Source organism: Pipra filicauda, unplaced genomic scaffold (genome assembly GCF_003945595.2).
Source record: "Pipra filicauda isolate LSUMZ 115617 unplaced genomic scaffold, ASM394559v2 scaffold121_size3267253_pilon, whole genome shotgun sequence".
Taxonomy (NCBI): Eukaryota; Metazoa; Chordata; class Aves; order Passeriformes; family Pipridae; genus Pipra; species Pipra filicauda.
In genome coordinates this window covers 72,629-83,950 of record NW_024103674.1, presented here as the reverse complement: position 1 = coordinate 83,950, position 11,322 = coordinate 72,629, and the positions used below count along the sequence as shown (strand labels likewise).

General features: G+C 45.8%; 1 protein-coding gene across 1 annotated transcript in view; it reads left to right on the top strand.

Annotated features, from left to right (window-relative positions):
* BRINP1 (BMP/retinoic acid inducible neural specific 1) overlaps window positions 1–9,248 on the top strand; it is a 90,425-nt gene extending 81,177 nt beyond the window's left edge. Inside the window, exons 7-8 of the mRNA XM_027729917.2 lie at window positions 872–1,094; window positions 7,493–9,248. Of these exons, the coding sequence (XP_027585718.1) occupies window positions 872–1,094; window positions 7,493–8,633 (1,364 nt within the window). The 3' untranslated portion in view covers window positions 8,634–9,248. The remainder of the gene's footprint in view (window positions 1–871; window positions 1,095–7,492) is intronic.
* The last annotated feature ends 2,074 nt before the right edge of the window (window positions 9,249–11,322 follow it).

Sequence of the window (11,322 nt, the reverse complement as noted above, 5' to 3'; positions counted from 1 at the left end):
TTCCCTTTCCCTTTCCCTTTCCCTTTCCCTTTCCCTTTCCCTTTCCCTTTCCCTTTCCCTTTCCCTTTCCCTTTCCCTCCCAAACCTTCCCTAACAACTCAAAACCCCCTGCATTACAGTGGAGTTTTTTCATTATCAAACAAAGTAAAATTGAAATAAAGTGATCAAAAAAAACAATAAACACAACAAACAAAACAGCAACAAACCCCAACATTGAACAATATATTTTTCAATCAATCAGGTTTTTTCCCTTTGGCTAAAATTGATGCATTTTGTTCTCACCTGAGCCCTGCAAACTATTTTATTTTATTGCCATTGTTACATAATGCAACTCATTTAACTTCAAATGGAGTTAAATAAGTAAAAAGAATCAGAATGCCCTTTTTAAAAAACAAGAAAGCAGGACATTTTAACACAATCCAAACCTTTCCTCTGGGGAATTTTGAAAGCTTGGGTGTTTTTTTTTCCTTTTTTTTTTAAGGACACAGCCAAAGTGCTTTACCTTCAACAACAAACAGCTGAAAAACAATGTAAATGAGAACTCTTTAACTGACAATGATTACAACTCCCAGCTCTTTGTTTATAAGCCCTACACTATAATCTCATGCTCCAGGGAGTTGCTCTCTTTTTTTCTCCACCCTGTGCACTTTAACTGTGTTTTTTCACCTTGATATTCAGTATGGGGGCTTTTTCTTATATGGGAACAGCAACAGGCATGGAATTAGGGGGTTCCTGGGGCAGGCTGACAGAGCAGGGAATTACTGGGTATCACTTTCACCGATGGCCTCACATCCCGCTAATGAAAAGCTCTGTAACCTCCTTACAGCTCAGAAACCTCTGCATTTCTCCCCATTTTTGTGCCTTCTTCCAGATGAGTTTAAATCCTTCATGAAAAGGCTACCTAGCAACCACTTCCTGACCATTGGGAGCATCCACCAGCACTGGGGGAACGACTGGGACCTGCAGAACCGCTACAAGCTGCTGCAGAGCTCCCTGGAAGCCCAGCGCCAGAAGATCCAGCGCACTGCCCGCAAACTCTTTGGCCTCAGTGTCCGGTGTCGGCACAACCCAAACCACCAGCTGCCTAGGGAAAGGTACCTCCATCCCTCACTGGGGACAGGGGGGCTGGGGAGGGGGGCTGCTGGAGCTGAGCTTGTGCTTGGGTGTGATCCCGACAGCCTGTGTTTGGATACGGGGTGTGCAGACACGCAGGTTTGGGGGGAAACGGTAAAATCTGGGAGTGGGTTGGAGTTTCTGGAGGTGTAGGTAACCTTTGTCACGGAGCTGAGCACAATCACCTTCCTTCTGTGTGACCTGCCCCTTGTTCTGTAGTGTTCTGCAGGAATACTGAGGGGAGAGCTCGTTGCAGTTCCAGCTTCCTCAGGAGGGGCAGAGAAGGGGCAGGCACTGAGCTCTGCTCTGTGGGGACCAGGGACAGGACCTCAGGGAATGGCTTGGAGTTGTGTCAGGGCAGGTTTAGGGTGGAAATTAGAAAAAGGTGCTTCCCCCAGAGGGTGGTTGGGCACTGAACAGGCTCCCCAGGGCAGCGGGCACAGCCCCAAGGCTGCCAGAGCTCCAGGAGTGTTTGGACGATGCTCTCAGGCTCATGGTGTGACTCTTGGGGCTGGTCCTGTGCAGGGCCAGGAGCTGGACTCAATGGTCCTTGTTGGTCCCTTCCAACTCAGCATATTCTGTGATTCTGTGACTGTTCCAGGGCTGACATTAAGCAGACTAAGCTGCTTTTTAATGGTTTTACCTCATAAGCCCCAGCCAAGCTTTAAGGCTTCACTTGCTGTTCAAGTGAACATATGGAGCACAAGATGCTTCAGCCCAGTTTTGAGTTGTGCTCTTCAATGAGCAGAGCCAGAGTGAAAGAGAAGCTTTAGTTTCACTTGGAATACGTCACATTTCTCCTATGAAATGCAGAGTGAACCTGCAAACCCACACTGACCAGGGGCCTGGCAGGGTTCTCCCAGATGGAGAGAGCAGATTTTCCATTAGAGCTACAGCAACTATTGATACTGAATAGTCCCCTCCTGCTGGCTCCTTCCAGCCCTCACCTATAGCTGAGTTTGTTTGCTTCAAGTAATTTTGGGGACTTGCATCTGTGGATTTTAATAAACATCTCTTGCTGTGTCTTTCTATACTGTCTGGAGTGAAATAATACTGAAAATCCTGAGGGGGGAAAAATTAGTCCAAGTGCTTTTTCTTCCGTGCTTCTCTTGGAAGAAGTTAGTATTTGTAGAAACTGGATATTTTTTCACTTCCTTCATTACCTAAATATTTAGTTTGAAGAGAAAATTGACTGACTGACTGTTGTCACCTGTTCTCATCCAGCTCCTGGGCTGCTAAACACGTTGACTTTTCATTTCCTCACTGTGCAGCTCAGAAAACTCTTCCAGGGCTTAACATCTCTTTAATTACCAAGAAATCTCATGTTTCTGGACAAAGATTTGATGGACTTACTAGGGATGAGGAGAAATATCTATTAAGTGTAAGAGATTATAAAAAAAAGTCTTTGGAGAGCTTCCTAAACCTGGCCCATTCCTGCCAAGTGGCTGAGCTGCTCTGACCAGGAAAAGAGCTGGAGGAGTCACAGCCATGTCCAGGAGGTATTTTTAGTTGTGCCACAACAACAACAACAAAGAGAAGCAGCAGTGAGCAAATATCCAGCCAACCACGTTGCTTCAAAACATTCAGATAAATATGTCTTGAGTATTTCTCATCTATTTTAAAAAATCAGCCAAGCAGAAGGGGAGCCTCCAACTACTACAATGAAATCTGGGGGAAGGAGGATGAAATGGATGATGGCAGCTGGGTTTTTAACTGACTGATGTGCTTGATTTGTTTAAGTCAACATCAGCAGGCATATTATCATTTCTTTTCTTATTTGTCATTGTGCATCTGTAGCTAGGCAGGGGAGCAGCTCCAGAGACAGCTCTGTCTTGGAGGAGGTTTGCATCCCACCTTTCTGCTCACAGAGCTGGGAAATACTCTAATTTTCTAATTGTTGCTGCACAGGGCAACAGATGCTTATCAGACATGTGAGTGGCTTTGAAAGGATGGAAAGGTTCTGTTAAAAGCAAGCCTCTCTTTAATACAGGCTAAAGAGAGAGCTTAAAATATGCATTCAAGGCAATGTAAAAAAAAGAAATGGCATTGCTGTTGATTGTCCTGAGGGAAAGGGAGGGGTGGTGATTCCAAAAGAAAGATAAGAAAGGAAGAGCAGGGATTTTGGCAATTAGGCTGATTCTCCATGACCTTTTGCAATAGCTAAGAAGGAGAGATAGATATAGTTATATAGATAGAGGCATAGTATACATACATAGACACAGATGTATTTGGTCTGCACTGCTTTTGTAAAAAACCAGACAAGTTTACAGATTTAAAAAAGGGACAAGTTTGTTGGTTTAAAAAAGAAACCACTCCCCAGTTGTTAAAGCTTCCATGCTGAATGAGTACCTGTAGTTGCATTTTAAAACACCAGATGTAAAATAGAAATAACATCCAAAAAAGAGTAGGGTTTATACATGTTCTGGGCTCCAGCCAAATTGTCATTAGTTAAGAATACATCTCGCAGCTGCTGAGAATAAAAATAGCACTTTTAACTTCACCATTCTATACAGAAACCCCAAAAGTACCCCCAGAGCAGCTCATGCTGGTTGGAAAGTGAAAGGTGAGTTTGCAAAGGAAAACTTGTTTAATCCTTACCTTTTATTCTTGTAAATAAATAAATTAAAAAAAAAAAATGGATCTCTCCTGCTGGATGGGATTTTTGGTTGGTTTATTTTCTTTTTGTCTGATTTTTTTTTGTTTTGTTTTGTGGGTTTTTCTTTGTTTGTTTTGGGGTTTTGTTCTTGTTTGTGGGTTTTTCTTTGTTTGTTTGGGGTTTTGTTTTGTTGAGGGGGTTTTGTTTGTTTGTTTTGGCATGGTTTGTTTTTCTAATCGACTCAGACACATCTACAACAAAGTTACCTCTTTGTCTCAAGAGTCACCCATCAGCCTCCTCCCTTCCTCAGACCTGATTAATCCCAAAGAATGACATATCATGAGGAAAAAAAATTATTCATCACCTCTCTGTGTAATCTGACCTCTGTTTCTGGTCTGAAAGCCCAACACTGTCCTGCAAAACGCTTTTATTTGGTCAGAATAGATTGTTTTTTAACAGTGAAACAGCTCTGAACCTGGTTCCTGTTCCAGCACTGCCAGGGACCGGCGAGGAACAGCCAGAAAACACTGCAAAGTAACTCTCACTTCCAGCTTTGTCTGCATGTAGTATTTATTTTCAGCGTAGAATCAGAGAATCATTAAGGTTGGAAAAGCCCTCCAAGATCATCAAGTCCAACTTGTGCCCCATCCCCACCTTGTCCCCCAGCCCAGAGCACTGAGTGCCACGTCCAGTCCTTCCATGGACATCTCCAGGGATGGGGACTCCCCCACCTCCCTGGGCAGCCCCTCCCAAAGCCTGACCAACCTCTCAGTGAGGAAATTCTTCCTGATGTCCAACCTGAACCTCCCCTGGTACAGGTTGAGGCTGTTTCCTCTTGTCCTGTCCCTTGTTCCCTGGAAGCAGAGCCCGACCCCCACCCGGCTCCATCCTCCTTTCCAGTAGCTGTAGAGAGAGATGAGGTCTCCCCTGAGCCTCCTTTTCTCCAGTTTTCTAATGTAAGATATATGAAGATATAAAGCAAGATAAAGATCTTAAATGCAAAATTGCTTGACAGTGACCTTTGAAGACGTAGTTTTCCTTCTTTTAATATCACACGCTCTAGCACTTTATACTTTGAACTCCAGAGGTAGCAAACATTAGGTAAAATAAGTTCTGCAGTGACATCAAAGTTGGAGAAAGATAAACTGACAGCTCCTTAATGAAAGGGAAAATAATTGAAATGAAAACCAATGCCTACTCTGCTACTGGCTTTCAGCTTTTAAGCAGTGGCTCTTTTCAGCTTCCTTCTGCCCCAACACCTCCTGGGGACATTCCCAGGAGCCTGAGCCATCAGAGGTGTGTGTTTTAAAGTTACCTCCTGTCAGCTGGAGGGCTCTGGCTGCCCCTGTGCATATCTTAACCTGCCCCAGATGCAAGACAAAATGGGGTAATTTATCCCACTTTTCCTCTCTCTCACTCCATCACACTTCCCACTGTCGTGTTTGCAGCCAATGCCCAGCTCTGCCCTGGATTCTGCATTTTCATTTAATTATGTCCTTTATTGCTGCCATCAGCAGATGATGGGTACTCACCTTTTTCTTTTTCTTCTTGTTTTTATTTTTGGGGGAGTTTTTTGTCCTACTTGTGTCTTTGCTGAAAGCTAAGACATACCCATACGTAACAAAACACCCAATTTCCCATCCTTCCTCCACAAAGTTCATCTGGGAAACAGGAATTTTACTGGTTTCAATTGCCAGATATCAGCTGAGGCTTCTTTCCCATTTTGCTCTGCTGACTTTTAGTATAAAAGGACAGAACACACCTGAGATGGACAAAATGTGGTCACATGACTCTAATTCATGTCATGTCCCCTGCTGTATAGCCTGGCAGTCCTTGTCCCATGAACTCAATGGCATTACCAACACCTAAAACCCGTGTAAAAGCACCACTGCACAAATCCAGGTGCACTTGACTGGCTTTCCAAACAGGAACTCACGAGGCTTCAGATGGGGAAAAACATTTGTATTGCTGAAAAAGCGAGCAAAAATTCACCTGTGAGCAGGAAACAGCCCCATCCCCCAGGGATGGTTTTGAAAGGGCTGCTTGATGCCAGCAGCGTGTTTTGCAGCCCCATTGTGCTGTGCTGTCCCCTCCCCTCCGAGGCAGAGCTGTCCCAGGAATCAGGAGGATTTTTTTCTATGGACCAGGGCTGTGAGTGTCTCCCTCTAGGGCAGATATTTATGGAGGGCACTGCCTTGCTCCCAAGCTCCCCAGCCAACCTTGTCTTTTCCAGTAGCAGGAGAGCTCTGTTGGCTGTGAACAGGGGAAGGAGACTCTGGCAGCCCTGTACCTCAGGAGGAATGTGAAAATTGTCTGTTTCCACATCCGAGCTTCAGAATTTTTCTGCTAAAGCCCGTCCTTTTTCCTCACTCTGTATCTTTTTTCCCCCATTTCACTCCTTTTCTTCCTGTTCTCTTTCAGCTGTTTCAGTTTTTCCTTCTCCATCCCTATTGCCCCTGCATTTCTCTCATTTTTCCTTTTACCTGCACATTTTCCCATCTTTCTTCTCCTACTCTTTCCGCTTCTGCTCCTTGGCTATTTCTTTCCCTCCAGTGCTTTCCTCTGTTTTACACTCTCGTCCCTCCCCTCTCTCCCTCTCCCTAATCATCTTGCTGTTCTTTGCTGCTGTATCATTTAATGCCTTCTTTGATACAGCCCACAGCTTAATGATTATTCGGAGGTCAGGCGATGCAGGTGCCATGAATTTCACTAATCCAGCTCTGAGAGCCTCTGTCCATAATCACTCCTCCCGTTCTTCAGGGGCTGAATCCTAATTTGTCATTAGCCAGTCCTCTCACTGCAGCACTCCCAGGAACTTTCTGCCCACGGGAGACAATGAAGTATTCATTAGCCAGGGGGGGAAGGCGGAGGGAGGGAGCAGCGGCTGCACAGACCGATCTGCTGAGGCTGCTGAGAAAGGAGTCGCTGTGCTGAGCTCTCCTGGGGTGCTGGGGAGGGGGAAGAGGGGGCAAAAAAAGCAACGTGGCAAGTGGGTTACACAAAAAGTGAACATGGGTTGCAGTGTCACTCATTAGGAGTCATTCCAGGGCTGCAGGATGTGGAGGTGACAGCGCTGATACAGCAAGTGTGAGAGTGGTGGGGCTCAGGGATGGGCAAGCGGGGCTGCTTTTAAGGGGAGAGGCTGCAAGAGGTGTTTATTAGCAGCAGAGTTTGGGGTTTTTTTTAAAAAGAAACTATTTTAGCAGCTTTGTCTCAATGAATCCTGACTTCCACCCTGCTTTCTGCCGTTATGAGCTCTGCACCACAAGCCCAGGTTACTACTGGCTTTCCCTTATCCCATTACGGGTCTGGTTTTGGAGAGTGGGGCTATTTGCCAACGACATGGAGAGGAGTTTTCTCCTGCTAGCCTGGGAGTTCTGCTGCCCTGTGATATCTGATAGCACCTCAGCCTCTGGCATGGCTTTATCAGCTCCATTCCCACGGCTGAACTTTGTCACTGTGGTGCTGATGGGATCCTTGTCAGGAGACTGTGCCAGTCTCAGCTCCTGGAACAGTGTGAGGAGGGAGAAATCAGATGATCAGTCCTAACTGCTCAGATATTTCTTAGAAGGCTTTTGCTCTTCACCAAAGGAGTAAACAGCAGATGAAAGATTCAGTCTAGAAATAGACTGGAATAGCTCCCAGATGCCACGGCAGGGCATCGATGTTCTGAGAGCTCTGCCTCAGATATATCCCAGAAAACACTGTAGCTCTGGTGAGATGCCAACACCCAGGACTCCCTGAAGCCCTCCAGTGCTAATGATTTCTTCTCCCCACCTGCAGGACGATACAGGAGTGGCTCACCCGGGTCCAGTCCCTGCTCTACTGCAACGAGAACGGGTTCTGGGGAACCTTCCTGGAAAGCCAGCGGAGCTGCGTTTGCCACGGCGGCACCAGCCTGTGCCAGCGCCCCATCCCCTGCATCATCGGGGGCAACAACAGCTGTGCCATGTGCAGCCTCGCCAACATCTCCCTCTGTGGCTCATGCAACAAGGGCTATAAGCTTTACCGGGGTCGCTGCGAGCCTCAGAACGTGGACTCGGAGCGCAGCGAGCAGTTCATCAGCTTCGAGACAGACCTGGACTTCCAGGACCTGGAGCTGAAGTACCTGCTGCAGAAGATGGACTCCCGCCTGTACGTGCACACCACTTTCATCAGCAACGAGATCCGTCTGGACACCTTCTTCGACCCCAGGTGGCGCAAGCGCATGTCCCTCACCCTGAAGAGCAACAAGAACCGGATGGACTTCATCCACATGGTGATCGGGATCTCCATGCGCATCTGCCAGATGCGCAACAGCAGCCTGGACCCCATGTTCTTCGTCTACGTCAACCCCTTCAGCGGGAGCCACTCGGAGGGCTGGAACATGCCCTTCGGGGAGTACGGCTACCCCCGCTGGGAGAAAATCCGCCTCCAAAACAGCCAGTGCTACAACTGGACCCTGCTGCTGGGCAACCGGTGGAAAACCTTTTTTGAGACCGTGCACATCTACCTGCGCAGCCGGACTCGGCTGCCCTCCCTGCTGCGGAACGAGACTGGCCAAGGGCCCGTGGACCTCTCTGACCCCACCAAGCGCCAGTTCTACATCAAGATCTCGGACGTGCAGGTCTATGGCTACAGCCTGCGCTTCAACGCCGACCTGCTGCGCAGCGCGGTGCAGCAGGTCAACCAGTCCTACACGCAGGGCGGGCAGTTCTACTCCTCCTCCTCCGTCATGCTCTTGCTGCTGGATATTCGGGACCGAATCAACAGACTGGCGCCTCCCGTGGCCCCGGGGAAGCCCCAGCTGGATCTGTTCTCTTGTATGCTCAAGCACCGCCTGAAGCTCACCAACAGCGAGATCATCCGCGTGAACCACGCCCTGGACCTGTACAACACCGAGATCCTCAAACAGTCGGACCAGATGACGGCCAAACTCTGCTAACCCGGACTTAATCCATGTTGGACACATGTTGGTGAATCGATCCTTTTGCTGTATAAAAAAATTAAAAAAAAAAAAAATAAAAGAGAAAAAAGAGAAAAAAGAGGAAAAAAAAACAAACCTAAAAAAGCAAGAACGAGAGGCGGGGGGAAAGCATAAAGAGAAGGGGGGAAAAACAAGGTTTGTAAAATGTAATTAATATACAAAAGAGGAAAAAAAAAAAGAGGAAATTCTTCATTTGTTGAAAACTAAACCCATTCTAGCAGCTGTATAAAACTGTCAGGCATGTTTGTTATTTCTATAATCCGTCATAAAAGGGTAACACCTTACTCTCTCTTGACCTTGGGGGTGTTGCTTGCTAGTCCTCAGGGGCAGCAGAGTAAATAAAGGGAGGAGCAGAGAGAGGGGCAAACTTCTGTAATGAACTGTAAAGTTTTCTGCTATGCAGGTGCCAAGACAAAGAGACATACAAAAAAAAAAAACAAAACAAACAGAACAAAAACAAAATCAAAACAAACAAACAAACAAGAGTTATATGTAAATGTAAAAGAGCTGCCATTATTCCTATAGTGGGAGTAAATGGTTAAAGATAAAAGAGATTTCTTCTGTTGAGATTTACGCCAGCTTTACCTTGAGTTATTCCCGCAGCCTGTGCTGAGCTTTGCTGGAGGACAGGTGGGGATGGCAGTTCTTTGAGAGTAAAACTGATGCCTCCTTGGGGAGAAGACACATAAGAGGTGGAGGGTGGGTGCAGGTCTCAGGAGTGTTCACTTTGGGATTTCCATCTTGGAACACTTTTCACCAGAGGTAGAGTCTCAACACTCAAAATGGGGCGTGCTGGGTCCCGACATGGAGTTCCTGCCCTGCATGAGGCTGCTGGTGCCTTCAGTGGTGCCAGAGCTGGAGGAGCAGCACCTGTAAATCTTCAGTCACTCATCTTTCAGGTACTTCAATAGTGTTCCTAAAGCAGAGAAAGCCAAAATCATAACGCCACTTTGATAAACCTGGACTTAAAGGCAAACCTGAGTTTGGCTTTCTGCCTCAGGTTCTGGGCTTTCCAGTAGCACTGGGAAACCCTCATCACCACCAAAACCAAAGCACAATGCAAGAGAATCCATTTCCAAGGAAACCTGGAGACACTGAAGGGTACATAGGTCATTTTTGTTCTTTGGGGAAGGAAAAATCCTTTTTACTTTCTTATGTTTCTGTGGCTGTGAATACTATCCTTGTCTCACTTACACTTTCTCTGTCCACAAAAAAAAAAAAAAAAAAAAAGAAAATACAGAAAATATATGAGAACATTTTATTAAAATATATGCAAAAGTAGTAAAAGGGAGGGGTGGGAGGGAAGAGCACAACAGTCAAATCTACCCTGAGTTTGCAAGGATAAAGCCAAATTAAAAAGGATTGAGTTATCAAAAAAATAACTAAAATAACTAAAAGGTGGGTAACATTTTTTGGAATGCGTGTGCCCGTGTGTTTGGATTTTAAAAATATAATCTGTTGAATGGAGCGTGTGAATGCAGGATCAGCTGAGCTGGGTGATGAAGCCTGAACACTGTGAGAGGTGAGTAGTGAGGTGTTTCTCTTAATTTCACTGTTTTTTTTTTAGTTTAAGTTGATTGTGAGAAGTGCTAGTGGGAGACTGGAATTTCTGCCCTCAGAGAAGGGAGAAATAAATCTCTGATCCCGACTCTTTGAGACCTGGAGGTGTATCCCAAAGCAAAACAGGCCTGAGCAGGAGGGACAGACCAATCAGACAAAATTCAGATTTGGCTCAAGATTTAACACGTTGATTCGACTGAGCCCAAAATAGCTTTGTAGAAATGTTGACCTTACTTGGAGGCTTTGGCTCAGATTCTGAGAACAACATCAGTTCTTCTGGGAAGACCTAAATGCATTGTGGTGTTACTCCTGTGACACCAGGGACTTGGGCAATTAAGTTTGGTTTCAGGTTTACTTCAATTCCTGTGATTTTGGTTGATGCTCATCCAAATTTCCTGCAAAGGAATTGGACACCTTAAGGAAAACAGATATTCACTGAACTCTCCTGCTGAGCTACCAACTGAGGGCAGAAGAGAAGCAATCTGGGTAGTTACTGAGGGCAGAAGAGAAGCTGTTTGGGCAGGAAAAACCCCAAAAGAAGTCCTAGTCACAAAAGCACACATCTGTCCCTATCTGCCTGCCCAAAGGTGGGGGAGTTCATGTATCAGAAGAAGAGCGGGGTGAATTAAACAACAATTTCTAGGGACATCCATTGATTTCCTTTAGTAGTAACTTTGTTTTCCTTAACTTGCCTCCAGATCTCTTCATCTCTCTCCTGGTCAGTCCACACATGAGGTCACAAGGTTTCCTACTTTTCCTAGTGTTTGTTTTTCCTTTTGATTGGTCTTTGCTTTGTGTAGAAGAGGTTTATATTACAGACCCCACCATTCAAAGAGGGTTCTTTATAGATGTGCCATTTCTGCCTCAGCTTTCTGATAAGAGAAAATTCACCAGCAGTAATATGCATGGAGGGTAGTTTTAAGCAAATAGTAGAGAGTATTCATGGGAAATGAATGTCAAATTTGTAATTATGAGTAGAAATAATGTTCCTGACAGTTACATCCATCTAAGCAGGGAATAGAAATGTACTGTTTAAATTACATGTATGACCCAAAGAGCTGACACTGAAAAGAACTATAGTTATTGC